This window comes from Natator depressus, chromosome 1 (assembly GCF_965152275.1).
Source record: "Natator depressus isolate rNatDep1 chromosome 1, rNatDep2.hap1, whole genome shotgun sequence".
Taxonomy (NCBI): domain Eukaryota; kingdom Metazoa; phylum Chordata; order Testudines; family Cheloniidae; genus Natator; species Natator depressus.
Window position 1 is genome coordinate 174,362,847 of NC_134234.1, and position 15,043 is coordinate 174,377,889.

A 15,043-nucleotide genomic window follows, 5' to 3' on the forward strand; every position below is an offset into this window, starting at 1 on the left:
AAATTTTATTTAAAAAACAACAAAACAAAACTCTGGTTTCATTTCAATAGTTTTAAGCCAATTTTGTGATTTTTTTTGAGGCCTGATTTATGAATCCTTGGAAGTTGGCAATAGTGTGGGCGGCAAGAGGGGAATTAAGACTCTGGAAATGGTGCTTGAAGAGGCTCAGTCTGCTCCCTCGCAACTTGTAATATTTATCACAGATTACCCATATTTGGTGTTTTTTCTTCATGCCCTAGGTCCTGGAAACACAGAATTATATGAATTTCTATTCTCAGCTTTCCTAAACGTGTAGCCCTCATGGTGGGGGACACAAACTGGAAAACGTGATCTCCACGTAGGGTTGCCACCTGTTCAGGTTTTACCTGGAGCATCCTTCTGGGTTTTGGTTATTGTGCCCAACAATGTTTGAAAACCAGGCAAGCAATAAACCAAAAACCCCCACCCTTTTACTACCCGCCCTCCCCCCGTTTTATAACCAAGCTGATGACGTTGGGGCCTGACCCACGCCTCGCAGCGCGGGTGGCCACAAGAGAGAATTGCTCGCAGTGCCCGGATAGAATGAATGAGACTACCCGCCCCAGCAGACACTGCGAGCCACGTGCGGAGCAGCGCCCGCCCATTTCGCGCATGCGCACTAGGACGCGGACGCTGTTTTTGATGACGTTTAAGGCGGGGACGCATCGTCGCTCTGGCGACGGCTGCCGGGAGTTGTCGTTTTTGTGGAGTCTGCGGCCCTGCAGCAGCGCTGGGCAGGGGGCGGCGAGCGGACTCCACCTCCCAGGGGGCCGCGCGGGCGGAGCGGGGGTTTCCAAACATCTCCCTGGCAGAAAGGGAGCGTCAGCAAACGGCCCCGGGTGCGGAAGCCGGGCGGCGGGCGGAGAAGCGGCAGCTTGGAGCGGGCGGGCCCGAGCGCTGGGGCAATGGCCGGCGAGATGACGATGCTGGGTGAGTGAGCGGGGGCCGGGGGGGGTCTGTGCCAGCCCTGGGCGGGGGCGGAGGCGGGGGCGGCCCCGTCGGTCTCCGGGGCGGGGGGAAGAGTCCGGGCCCCCGGGCTCGGGGATGGGCCGCTGTGCGCCCGGGGGAGGTTCGCTGCGGTCCCCGCTCTCGGCTCCCCCTTGGCCCCAGTGGGCGGCCTCGGGGGGCCTTCGCGGTAGGGAGGCTGGAGGCTGAGCTGCTCTGCCAGCCCCTCGCCTGCGGCCAGGGGCGGGGCGGGGCGGGGGGGAGCTTGTAGGGCAGCAGCGGGCCCTATGGAGTAACGTGCACAAAGGAGCAGCAGAGTTGATGGCTGGAGAGCGGTAAATAGGGGTGTCCCCCATCTCGAAAAAGATAAATTGGAAAAGGTTCAGAAAAGGGCAACAAAAATGATTAGGTGTATGGAACAGCTGTCATAGGAGGAGAGATTAATATGACTGGGACTTTTCAGGTTGGAAGAGAGATGACATAAGGGGGAGATATGATAGAGGTCTATAAAACCCTGATTGATGTGGAGAAAGTAAATAAGGAAATATTATTTACTACTTCTCATAACACACGAACTAGAGGCCACCAAAGGAAATTGGTAGGCAGCAGGTTTAAAACAAACAAAAGGAAGTATTTTTTCACACAACGTACAGTCAACCTGTGGAACTCCTTGCCAGAGGATGTTGTGAAGGCCAAGACTATAACAGGGTTAAAAAAAGAACTAAGTAAATTAATGGAGGATAGGTTCATCAATGGCTATGGGCAGGGATGCTGTCCCTAGCGTCTGTTTGCCAGAAGATGGGAATGGTTGATGATTACCTGTTCTGTTCATTCCCTCTGGGGCACCTGGCACTGGCCACTGTCGGAAGACAAGATACTGGGCTAGATGGACCTTTGTTCTGACCCAGTACGGCCGTTCTTATGATAACCTTTTCCATCTGTCACAGGTTTGTTGCTGATCTCCTTCCTGGGGATCCATGTGGAGGGCCCAGTCTTAATGGTCAATAGATCCTGAAGATGGCACGTTATGGGGTTAATAGTAACACTCAGGGTTTGTCTGCCTTTGACAGTTCACATGGATTAAGCTAGGGCAGAGGTGGGCAAATGCGGCCCGTGGGCCACATCCGGCCTGACCTTTGAGCTCCCGGATGGGGAGGCTAGTCCCCGGCTCCTCCCCTGTTGTTCCCCCTCCCCTGCAGCTGCGCTGCTGAGCGGGCACTGCTCTGGCTCACCGCTATTGCTGGGCAGCACGGCTTGTGCCCTCCCAGGCTTTCCAATAAGCCTGTCCTGCCGCTCTGAGCGGTATGGTAAGGGAGCAGGGGGAAGGGAGGGTTGGATAAGGGGCAGGAGGTCCTGGGGGACAGTCAGGGGACAGGGAGCAGTTGGATGGGGTGCAGGTTTGGGGGCGGTCAGGAGACAGGGAGGGTTGGATGGGGGCGGGGAGTCCCGGGAGGGGGCGGTCAGGAGACAAGGAGCAGGGGGATTTGGATAGGCGGTGGGATCCCCAAGGGTCAGGGGACAAGGAGCGGGGGGGTTGGATGGATCAGGGATTCTGAGGGGGTGGATAGGGGGCGGGGGCCAGGCTGTTTGGGGAGGGACAGCCTTCCTTACACGGCCCTCCATGCTGTTTCGCAACTCCAATATGGCTCTTGGGCCAAAAAGTTTGCCCACCCCTGAGCTAGGGTGTAAATTTAAAGCACAGTAGCTGTTTCTGGTTGCTTTCATGTGTGGACTCTCATTTTGGAAAAAGGATGGCTTGTTCCTGTTTAGTTTAACCCAAGTGGGTAAGTCAGAAACAGTTCTGTGTAGACATGTCCGTAGTCTTAATTCTTGCCCAATCCTGCCGTCAGAGTGCTGACTGGTACAAAAGTCTGTTGTACTAATTGTATTTTATTTATTTTGCTAAAAGCTCTTCCTTATTTCTGATCTGGTACTAGCGCTGAGCTTTCTTTTCATATGTAAATCTTCATGTAACTCTGGCCAGTCAATTCACAGCGATTTGTATGTATTCCTGGTCATGACCTACATTTGGTTACAGCAGTATGGCTTCAACTTCAAAAGGTTCTCAAAGACTATTTTGTCTCGTGCTTTTGCCTGTGACATGTCAGAGATGTGGGACACTGAATTTGAACATATCTGCCATAAACTGTCAATATTTTCAAGTCTAGGCATGAAGCTTATCTTCTCAAATTGGCTTTTCCGGATACTTATGCCTGAATCATGTCTGTTTTGTGAGATATCCATTTGGTACAGGTCTTATACAGAATATCACCCCAAAATCATTCAAACATAGAAAAGAAGCATAACTGTAAAAATAAACAAACACACAATTCCTTTCCTATCTGTCAGAAACACATGTTAACATCATCTTTGCCCATTGATCCTACCTTATTGCTCCTCTCTTTAAATCCCTCCACTGATTCCACTTTGTGCAATTTATACAACATACATTTCTTGTTCTTGCATTTGAGACCAGGCCTTGACCCTACCCAGCTCGCATATTGGGTCTCTTCTCTTATCATGTATCTTGGCTTTGTCAACAGTTTCAGCCTCACCTCTCCATCTCTATGCCATCTTCCATGCTGCCTTTTATGCTTAAAATGAAGTCCCAATACTAGAACATCAGGCTATTGCTCTCTGGAAGATATGACTAGTCTTTGACTGACATGGGAAGCTCATGTTTTGTATGTATATTTATATTGACAGTCTTCAAAATAAGCAGGAGAGCGAAATAGAGAGATGTCATTTGAGCCATGGACTAGTAGCCAGGAACTCCTGGGATCTTACTCTGGCTATGTCATTGATTTGTTGTGTGACCTTGAGCAATTCATTTAGCCTCTGCTTCGTTTTCAGTATCTGTAATGTAGGGTTTATACTTGCATACCTCACATAGAAGATGAGTATTAATTATTATTTGTAAATCACTTTGCAACATTATTTTGTTTTTTGATTTACCATTCCTTTCTTTAAACTTTCACAAATCTTATGTCCTTGTCTGTTACACTTCAGTGGCTAGTAATTTGCCTGAATTGCCAGATGCAAGCTTGCTGCTGACTTCTGAGGAAATGAGACTAAGCACAAAGCAGTTTCACAACACTCTAATTTTACATCAGAGTAAATATATACTAAGATATATACTGAGTGGAATCAGTGGAGGGATTTATACACAACAGAGTAATATCATGCTGGCTGCGTGATTCATGGCCGTGAGTGTTACTTCAGGGCAGACTGTCAAAAACAGGGCAGACACCCCAAACTGGTGGCATGTTCTATAATTAGATTTCATCAACTCAGTAACAAATATGAATTCCTGGGCCACTGTACTAGTCTTACTGTGGAGTGTCAGACCATCCCCTTGGGCTCTCCAGTCTCTTTTGCCATCCACGCAAGCTGGATTTAGTGATAAATGGTCACTTACATAAAAATCACCAAATATTCAGGTTGCTTCCAGTCCCAAGAGACCGGTCAGCTACTCCTCATTATCTGCCCTTTGATCTTACACTAAAGACAACACCTGTAGCCAGTCCCATAATAAACTATCTAAAGGCTTATTACTTAGGAAAAAGAAATAAGAAAGTTATTTACAGGTGCTACCAAGCAAGCAAGCATACCATATATGGTTGCTAAAGATGACAGGAATAGTAATCTGTCAGTTCAGTTTCAGGGCCCTGGAGATCTCTGCTTTAGTTAAGTGTCTCTGACCCAGTGAGAGTTCAAACAGAAAAGAAATGAAAAATTTTCTTGTAACCTTATTTTATCTTTTACATTTGGCCCTACAGTCCATTTGAGAAGCTCCCTTGCATGTAGCATTTCCGAGGTGGGATAGGGCCATTCACCAATCCTTTGTATTGTGATGTTTCTTAATGGCCTGTTTAATCTTGATAGGTTTTCTTAATGTACAGCAGGGGGAAGAGACACACAAGTTTTACTTTATAACCTTGAAAATGTTTGCTCTGAATTTGTGAACCCAGCCACGGGAATTGTGTATTTCCCTATAGAATGGAATAAAGATACTACAAGTGACATTAATACATGCAGCAATTTACAAGCATTTCATAGTCTAAACACTAAATATATTATAATACTAATACCTGTTTTGAACAAAACTAACATACAGGTGAGCTGGTTTGGCTTCCAGCTACGAGTTTGTCAGTTCTTATGGCCTTGGCCAGAGCTGGCACTCAATTTACCACTGTCACAACTAGTATTATAGCTATGAAGAACTTCCAGATTTGTTTGGATGGATGCTCTAATACTGTCTTTTTATCGCTCTCACAGGTTCAGCTGTCTTGGCCCTTTTGTTGGCTGGCTACTTGGCACAACAGTATCTACCTATGCCTACACCAAAAGTGATTGGGATTGACCTTGGCACCACTTACTGCTCTGTCGGCGTGTTCCTTCCTGGCACAGGGCAGGTGAAAGTTATTTCAGATGAAAGTGGGCATAACAGCATACCAAGCATAGTGTCGTTCACAGACACAGATGTGTACGTGGGATATGATGGCCTAGAACTAGCAGATTCTAATCCACAGAACACGGTATATGATGCCAAAAGATTCATAGGGAAAATCTTCACTCCAGAAGAGCTGAAAAATGAAAGTAGCAGATATCCATTTAAGGTAAACAGATAGCAATCTTTACCAATTCTATCCAAACTACAGTTTTATATATATGGTGTTCAGAGGGAGCAGATCCAATTGCCTTTGTCTGGCAGGTTGATCATCAGGATGCAGAACCCTGAATGTAGCATTTCAGGAACAAAATATGGTCTTTGTGCTGGTGGGATCCAAACATAGAAATTGCAAAAATTTAAAATAAAGATAAAATAATAACATATATTGTACAAGTATTTGTTCTTGATTAACTTTGCATTTGGCTATTATACCTATGTTATTTTTATACCTATGATACTGGACTGTTTTGAGGCATATGAGTTTGAGGCAGAGAGAAGTGGGATGGAACTTGAGCAAAACAACTGGTTTCACAGCAGAAGGAAAAATCTGAGAGAAGAGTATTTGGCAATGGGAGTTGCTATGTTGGCAAATGCCAAATTTGAATTTACTAGATGTGATGGTTTGTGGACACAGTACCTACATGACCCTCTTCTGTTCTGAGCAGGAGGGTACTGAAACATGCAAGAATCTTCTCTCTGAAATGGAGCCTCCCTCTCTATTGAATACATTTATTTTTATTAATTCTAGTTTATACAACAAAAAATGCACTACAGATAGAGAGTTTCTAGGGTACTAATCCTTTCCCCCCTCCTGTAGTTACTTGAGTATTAGCCTTGTTTTGTCACAACGCACAGAGTAGGACCTTATCTGCTGATAATGTATAAGATGTAAACCAAAATAGTGTTTTTCAGTAAACATCAATTGAATTGTAAACATTATGTAATACACAGCTTTCATAGTTCTCAATGCATTTTTTTCATGATTATGGATAGCTAGTCTTTTACACTTACAATTTCCCAACTACCCTCAAGCATTCTTACAACTACAATACCCACCTGCTGAAGTGAAGAAACAGATTGATAGAGCCAGAAGACTTCCCAGAAGTCACCTACTACAGCACAGGCCCAACAAAGAAAATAACAGAACGCCAGTAGCCATCACCTTCAGCCCCCAACTAAAACCTCTCCAACGCATCATCAAAGATCTATAACCTATCCTGAAGGACGACCCATCACTCTCACAGATCTTGGGAGACAGGCCAGTCCTTGCTTACAGACAGCCCCCCAACCTGAAGCAAATACTTACCAGCAACCACACACCAGAACCACTAACCCAGGAACCTAGCCTTGCAACAGAGCCCGTTGCCAGCTGTGCCCACATATCTATTCAGGGGACACCATCATAGGGCCTAATCACATCAGCCACACTATCAGAGTCTCGTTCACCTGCACATCTACCAATGTGATATGTACCAGCAATGCCCCCTGCCATGTACATTGGTCAAACTGGACAGTCTCTATGTAAAAGAATAAATGGACACAAATCAGACGTCAAGAATTATAACATTCAAAAACCAGTTGGAGAACACTCCAGTCTCTTTGGTCACTCGATTACAGACCTAAAAGTTGCAATTCTTCCACAAAAAAAACTTCAGAAACAGACTCCAAGGAGAGAATGCTGAACTGGAATTAATTTGCAAACTGGATACAATTTAACTTAGGTTTGAATAAAGACTGGGAGTGGATGGGTCATTACACAAAGTAAAACTATTTCCCCATGTTTATTCCCACCCCCCACTGTTCTTCAGACATTCTTGTCAACTGCTGGAAATGGCCCACCTTGATTATCACTACAAAAGGTCCCGTCCCCGCACCCCGGCTCTCCTGCTGGTAATAGCAGCCGTGTTAGTCTGTATTCGCAAAAAGAAAAGGAGTACTTGTGGCACCTTAGAGACTAACCAATTTAAGTGATCACTCTGGTTACAGTGTGTATGGTAACACCCATTGTTTCACGTTCTCTGTGTATATAAATCTCCCCACTGTAATTTTCCACTGAATGCATCCGATGAAGTGAGCTGTAGCTCACGAAAGCTTATGCTCAAATAAATTTGTTAGTCTCTAAGGTGCCACAAGTACTCCTTTTCATTGTTTGTCTTTTTTTATGCAGTTCATTTATAATTATAAATGGACCTGAAAGTAGCAGTTCTACAACCTGTCTTTCAATAATGGTGAAACTAGCACAATAAAATACTTAACAATGGGTACTAAGTCAGGCATCGGAAATCATTCTCTTGTCTCTGCTAATAGTGGGTGCAGAGAGTCTGCATAAAATAAATCTTCAGTGGTACAGTAGCACTCAGCAACTGCTTTGATGTGGACTGAATAAGTACCTATATACATGCGTGTCTCTTGAGACGTCCTGTATAATTTCTGCTTTAGCAGTAGAGTAGACCTAGGGTTTGCCTCAAAAGAACTGTTTTCATTCCTTAGATGTGTTGTTGTGTAGGATTATTAATTCTGATATTGTGTGACCCAGCTTCTGGATTTTGACTCACTCGTCTATTTTGCCCAAATAGATCAAAGTACTGTAGGCACATTTTCTGGCAACTTGAATGCCTTCATGTCATATATCATTCATAATGGAAGGTAAAGAAAACTGGTTCAGATAGAATGTTTTAGGCTGGCAAAGCCACCGCTCATAGTAGATTCTGGAGTAAGCAGGTATGCTACATATCCAAGTACAGTTTCACAAAAGCATTTTGTTTAATGAAAGATGGGCTGTGTTTCACACTTGTGGGGTTTGCTGTCTCTCTCTCCCCTCTCCCCCCCAGATTTTCAGCAACAATGGAGCAGCTGAATTTTCAGTGACAACCAATGAAACATATAATGTCTCGCCTGAGTATATTGGCTCTCAACTGCTATTGAAATTAAAGAGGATGGCAGAGGAGTACCTTGGCATGCCAGTTTCTAATGCTGTCATTTCAGTGCCAGCAGAGTTTGATGAAAGGCAGCGGAACTATACTATTAAGGCAGCTAACCTTGCAGGTGATGCATCTTTCTTTCTGGTATTTTCCCCTCTACTCTTTGAATTACCCTGAGGTTTACTCATCTACACTAAGTTGTTTGTGAAATGTAGAATAGCAACAGAGAATCGGTGGCAATCACCAAGAACAGCAGGGAACTCTCAAATGATCTGAAGTGCTGTTGGCTAATGCAAGTACAGATAGCAATGTGCCCAAGTATCACTAAAGGAAATAGGTTTTTTGGAAATTTTCAATTAGAGAAAATTATACAGGAAACTTCATGGGAATAAATCAGACTCAAATAAAAACAAGATAACAAACCATCCCACCTCACCTCTCCTCCTCTGAGAAAGCACACTGAGGTAACTGTTCAATCAGTTTTCATTCTGACAGACTGCTCTAAAAGTAAATTGAAGAATGATATTCCCAGTTTATCTTAAAAACGAAAAAAATGAAAGCTATGGCAGATGTAGAATTCCCTGTGAACTTCTCCCAAACATCTTATATTTTACTTCAATCTGAACAAAAATCGACACTATTTAATGGAATATTTTCATAGAGTTTCTGTTTAAACATACAGTAGATTCCACTTAATAGCAACCCAGTATAGCAGCTTTGGTTCCCAACAAAATGTTGCTACTAACCAAATCACGTCCCATTGATGTTCCTTTCTTGGCTGCAGCGCTGCAAACCTGCCTGTGGACAGGAGGTAAGGGGCTGTGGCCTGGGAGAGGATGCTATGGGCAGGGCAGTAGCAGAGAGGGAGAGCTGTAGCCAGGATGCTGGCACTACGCAGCATCTCTCCCTGTCCTTTCTGGATTGTGTCCTGCCAGGGAACTGTACCCAGGGGAAGAAACGCTGGGAGATGCTGAGCCTTGGAGAGCAGAGAGAAGAGGTCCTGTGCAGCTCTTTGGCCCCAGATAGAAAGCCCCAACTTTTGCACTGCAGCCCCTTTCTCTACTGCTATCCTGCCCGTAGGAGGTTTGCAGGGCTGCAGTGAGGAGGGGAGGTGCAGCTCAGTGCTTCCTTCCCTGGCTGCAGCCTTTCAAACCTGCCTTCCACTCATTGGCAATTGTTGGACAATGCCAGCTTTTTGCTGGCAACTGGGCTGGGTTACTAATAACTCTGTGTAGTACAATAGATTCCACTTATCAGTTGTGTGGAGAAAATGTTAACTTGTTTTGCTTTTTCAGGGTTGGAGATATTACGGGTAATTAATGAACCTACTGCTGCAGCTATGGCTTATGGTCTCCATAAAGTGGATGTGTTTAATGTTCTGGTAGTGGATTTGGGTGGAGGAACTTTGGACGTCTCATTATTGAATAAACAAGGAGGGATGTTTCTGACACGAGCGATGGCAGGTAAGGATAAGTCACCCTATACTTCAATAGAACATGTTGGTTTTTCTTAAGTTAAAAACTAATTCTATATAATTTCAGTGGATACATGTAAAAAAAATCACCTGTAAAGGGATGCTAAATTGACATGCTGAGATTGACATACCTTAGAACTTTAGGTGGCCTACTGGTCCCCTGAATGTTATTTCTACTCTCCATAATTCTAAAATTAGGTTTGCAACTGATTTTAATTAAGAGAAATTCTTCCATTCTTTGGCTGATTTTAACATAAGAAGCTGTGGCCTAGTTTTCTGTCATTGTCACATTTGTGCACAGGTAACCTGAGCATTTGTGCGTTTACAATTACTGTGCCTGGAGCTAGTGGTGTTTCAAAGCATTCTACTACCTCCATCTGTCTGAGTCAAGGGGATTTGCCATATTATTGAAGGGTGCCTTAGAACAGTCCCCTTTGTGCTACGCTGTAGTCCAGACATTAAGGGGTGGAGAGCTCACACACGGTCAACCCAGAAACAGGTTTTGTAACACAAATATGCCAAACTGATTAATCACTTGGCAAAGAATTCTGGCAGCAATGCTTTGTAAACCTATGTAGTGAACACACAATTGCTTTGCAGATGACCTGGATTCAGACAGATCTGAGGCTGAGTACTATTGTTGATATTCCCGACTCAATGGGCTTTGACATCTGCTGCGCTGTCTAGTGAAAGCAAAAGAGTAATAAATGCAGTCAGCCATTTCAACATGGTTTTGTTGAACAGTATGAACTCCTTTTTTCAGTTGAAATAAAAAGATGGACTGAATATTTATGGGTATTGGCCATTCCATTGGAAAACTCACGAGGCCAATCTTATGAAGAGCAGGCATGGGTATTTGAAAACTGTTGGAAGGATGGTTAAGGTGGAACTAACACATTAGGAGGGAAATTGGGATGAGTGCACTATTCCACCACATACCTATAAAGCCTAGTATAGGATGGGTCCGTTACCAGAGCTTGAAGCTCACTGATCAAGAGCTGAAATAACTCCTACTGGGAATCAGCGTTTCCACAGGAAGAACTTGACAGAATAGATACCTTATGGCTCAAAAGTAGCCTTTATCGGTGCACATTAATGTCCCTTCATATATGATTTTAATATGAAGGCTCTAAAATACAATAAGTCCTTAACAAAGTTCAGCTCCAGGAGTTGAGGCAGTAATCCTTCATGAGTTTCGTCTTGCTGCTATTAGTGAAAATGTCTAATATGGGCAGAGATGTAGACAGTAACTAAGACTTGGAGTGTGAGTTGGGAATATGGAAAAGATTGACTTGCATAGTATCGCAGCAGGCTGCAAATATTTTCCATTTCAATTTTTACATTCTTCGAACCAAACCCCTTCCTAGTGTTCTCGTGGACTTATTTATTTTTTTTTTTTTAAACTTCCTCTAAAATCCCCAACCCCTTGCTTTTTCATTTATGCATATTGAAACAGAACCTGAGAACATTCTTGTCTTGTTTTGTGAATCACATTACAAACAAAATATCCCCAAGTGATTATACTTCTGATTGTGCCATTGACTGTTGGGACTATAGTTGTGAACGTTTCTTTTTCCCGGTCCCATGAGAATGTCCTGCACATGACATAAAGGGCATCTTTGTGCCTTCTGAAATACTGTGTGTGACCTGATATATTTTTTTATGTCTTAGGTAACAACAAACTTGGAGGACAGGACTTTAATCAGCGATTGCTGCAGTACTTGTATGACCAAATCTATCGAATGTATGGCTCGGTGCCCTCCAGAAAGGAAGAAATACATCGACTTAGGCAGGCTGTGGAAGCAGTCAAGTTAAATTTAACTCTACACAAGTCTTCTCCTGTCAGAGTCTCTCTTACTATGCCAGAAAGGAAGGACCTAAAAGCTGTTTCAGAAAGAGAACAGATAAAAAAAAATAATGTAATTGCAGCCAAATCTTCACAAATGGAAGATGGTATGATAAACCTTTTAAGGGATGACCTTTCACAAACACAGAGCCACACTGTGAAAGTTGTCTTTGAAACACAAATCTCAAGAAAACTATTTGAGATGTTGAATGAGGACCTTTTTCAGAAGATCCTTGTGCCCATTGAGCAGGTGTTGAAGGAAGGACATCTACCCAAGACAGAAGTGGATGAGATTGTATTGGTAGGAGGCTCCACACGTATTCCCCGGATACGCAGAGTTATTCAAGAGTTCTTTGGAAAGGAACCCAACACCTCTGTAGATCCTGATTTGGCAGTGGTAATGGGTGTAGCTATCCAAGCTGGGATTGTTGGAGGGTCCTGGCCCCTCCAAGTCAGTGCTGTAGAAATTCCTAATAGGCATTTACGAAAAACTAACTTCAACTGAACTTCATTGTTCTTGTCACATTCCATTATTCACTGTTTCAAAAATCTACTCATGACCGTGCATAGACTTACCCAACAAACAGTGAAACCTAGTTTTAGCCATGTAATATCTACCTTTTTAATTCTGTTCCATTTAAGTGTTGCTAGACCATTTATTGTGTGCTGGCTCTATCATGTTTTAAAGGTACTAGCAATTCAAAAATAATGGACACACACAACCCACCTCTGCCCCATTGGTTTGTCGTCTGGATGTGGGATGAAAACCTGAGTTGATAGTTGTGAAAACCTGCTACTGCCAATAAAATGCACACATTTTCTTGCTAAATTTTATTAGCAGACCCTGAAAACTTGAAAGTGGAATGTAATCATGAGCTTGAACCTGTGGTGGAGATCGTATGTACTGTGAGATGAGGTGTAGCAGTATTAATGCAGACAGCTCAAATAATGTTCAGCTTAAATTTATTTATTAAACTGATTCAGTTGAGCACTTCAAAGCACCTTTCTAAATGCAATTTTCCTGTTTTGAATACTATTTGTCCACTTCACTTAAGATTCTTGTGCTGCTGTTTATAACAGCACAGTGTTATTGCTTAAACTATTTGTGGATTTGTCATCTCTTTTTAATGTAGACTTACTGCGGTCAAAAAAAAAATTAAGAATTTTTTTAGCTCTTTCATGCTGTTATGCTGGTGTCTGCTTTAAAATGCATTTTCCTAACAGATTCCTATGATTCAGTTTGTCATCAGCTAGAGAGGCTGCTGTGGTCCCTCTGATGTTTCTCCAGTGGGCAGACACCTGATAATACCATCATTACTGTAGTTCCTGCCATGCAGCCAAAAGGTTTTATAAAGTCAATTTTATATTAAATGAAAAAAGCACATTAGGCTCTGGAAGGGTCCCATTCAAGTTCTTCAACCAGTACATCCCTACCATGAAATGCGTTGGTACTCAACTAAGAGAATTGCTACAGCTTCTTTTTATTAACTTTCTCCCTAAAAATAAAATGAATCCCAACTATTTTTACCTGGTGCCTATCATGTTGGTGTCTGCATGTTTTCAGGTTCCTGATGCTTGCCCCCACTCTGTGAATTGAACATGGCGTGATAATTGTGAGGTGTAGTCTGGGAAAGAAAAAACCATACAAGTAGCACAGGAACTGGGATGTAAATGTAGTAATATTGCAGCCTTTTGCTTTTGATAACTGTTTTGACTACTGGCGGGTTAATAAACACAAGGAACAGACGTTGACTCCTACAGTCTCAACTGTTGGAGGAAGGTTTTAAAGAAACGTGTCTAATTGTGCTCTTTTTGAAGGGATAAATTGAAATGCTGAATAGCCAAATGAACTCCTTTTTATATATGTTGTTTTATCCTTTAGTCAATGAAGAGGGTATTATCACCTAACTAGATAATTAAGCAAAATTTGCTTAACAAATCTGAAATGAGTTGTATTTTAAATGTGAGATTTAATAGCAAAATATTTAAAATGAACAGTTATCTGCTACATTTTGAGACTTTTCAGTAATAGGCTTGCACTTAGTAGGGCAGACCCATTCCATCAAAACAGTGTTTTTTACAAACTCAGAGACAAGGCCACTTTAAAATAGTTTAAAGTATCTCAGATGATACTGCTGGTAGCCTTTGACCTGTAACCAAGGAAAACCAAGAAGCTTTCTGTATGGAGAAAGAAAAATAGCAGAAATTCTTTGTTCTCAAGGGCCCTCATGCCCTGTGTTTATATGGGTCCTGATGCAACAAGAGGGGGAAATATTTTAATAAGTGGTTGTACAATTACAAAAATTAGCAGGGGTGGGTATGTAATTCTTGAAACTACCTTTTTTTTTAATATGAATGACAAACTTTGAAGTCCCTTCAAAGAAATAATGGACAAATATCAGTATGCAGTACAATTCTCTCAAATAATATGCAGATGCTATTTCAGGCCCTTGTTGTGCAAATACTTCTGTTTACTTTGCATAGATGCAGAAATCTCTGCAAGAATTAGGGCTTACCCTGCTGTAAGTCTTATTCATAGCTTTTTTTTTTTTTTTTTAAGGGTGTTAGAATTACAATTGGTCTTAAAATGCTAATTTTTGGTACTGTATTTTGGCACAAACCACTGAATTTTAAACAAAACAAAATAATGTACTTTGTATATTTTCCCCAGTGCACAACTTATTATCAAGGTCCTTCATTTAACTAAATGCCACTGTTTGAAGATTGGAGTTCTGTTTTTATGACTAGTCCTTCTATTTAAATCTTGTTGCCTGTAGCTTGAGCCCTATACCACCTAACTTTACTTAGAAGAGTTTATGTAGCTGAGGTTCAAGGGAGTGCAGTCTTGGAAGTGGTGATGCCTCTTCAATATTTTAAAATCTTGTCAGTTTACAGGTTGACATGTATATCATCTGCATTTGGGGAAAATGTCATCCTTCAGAGATATTCATATACAGCCTTTTAAAATATGTTCTTAAATAAAGGTAACTGCATAAGGTCTGACAAACTTTTGTTTCTCTTTCCCTGGGACTTCCTTTTGGGCTGAAGCATTGCTGTTAGAAATAAGGCAGAACTAAGGAAGTGCACCAGTGACCTACAAAAGGTGGTAATATGGGCTAGGAAAGTGAAGGAGCAGCTCTAAACAACTTGATTTATCTAGAATTGTTGTAACCCTTTTTATTAAATCAATAGTGACAAATAAGGTCACTAGAAACATGCTGTAGAAATGCTGTATGATGCAGATTTGGGCATTCCACAGACATTGTCCAATGAGGTTTCTAGAAAATGAAATCTAACTTTGCTGGATGTGGCCTCTTAGTAAAAATATTTAACCTTCTCAATATTAACTGCAGGAGTATTTGTCCTCTGGAACAGTGGTTCTCAAC

The 15,043-nt window shown here is 42.3% G+C and overlaps 1 protein-coding gene across 1 annotated transcript; it reads left to right on the top strand.

Moving 5' to 3' along the window:
- The first annotated feature begins 700 nt into the window (after positions 1–700).
- Positions 701–14,651, top strand: HSPA13 (heat shock protein family A (Hsp70) member 13). Its single transcript, XM_074946852.1, has 5 exons — positions 701–948; positions 5,242–5,582; positions 8,248–8,461; positions 9,633–9,800; positions 11,483–14,651. Exons 1-5 carry the CDS (start codon positions 924–926, stop codon positions 12,160–12,162), a joined length of 1,428 nt encoding a protein of 475 aa, XP_074802953.1. The 5' UTR covers positions 701–923; the 3' UTR covers positions 12,163–14,651.
- Positions 14,652–15,043: the final 392 nt, after the last annotated feature.

Bases quoted from the DNA above. Each gene is read 5' to 3' on its own strand.
- HSPA13 (XM_074946852.1), top strand. From the start codon at position 924: ATGGCCGGCGAGATGACGATGCTGG. The intron at 8,462-9,632 runs GTGATGCATCTT...TTGCTTTTTCAG, and splicing joins TAAGGCAGCTAACCTTGCAG to GGTTGGAGATATTACGGGTA. The intron at 9,801-11,482 runs GTAAGGATAAGT...TTTATGTCTTAG, and splicing joins TCTGACACGAGCGATGGCAG to GTAACAACAAACTTGGAGGA.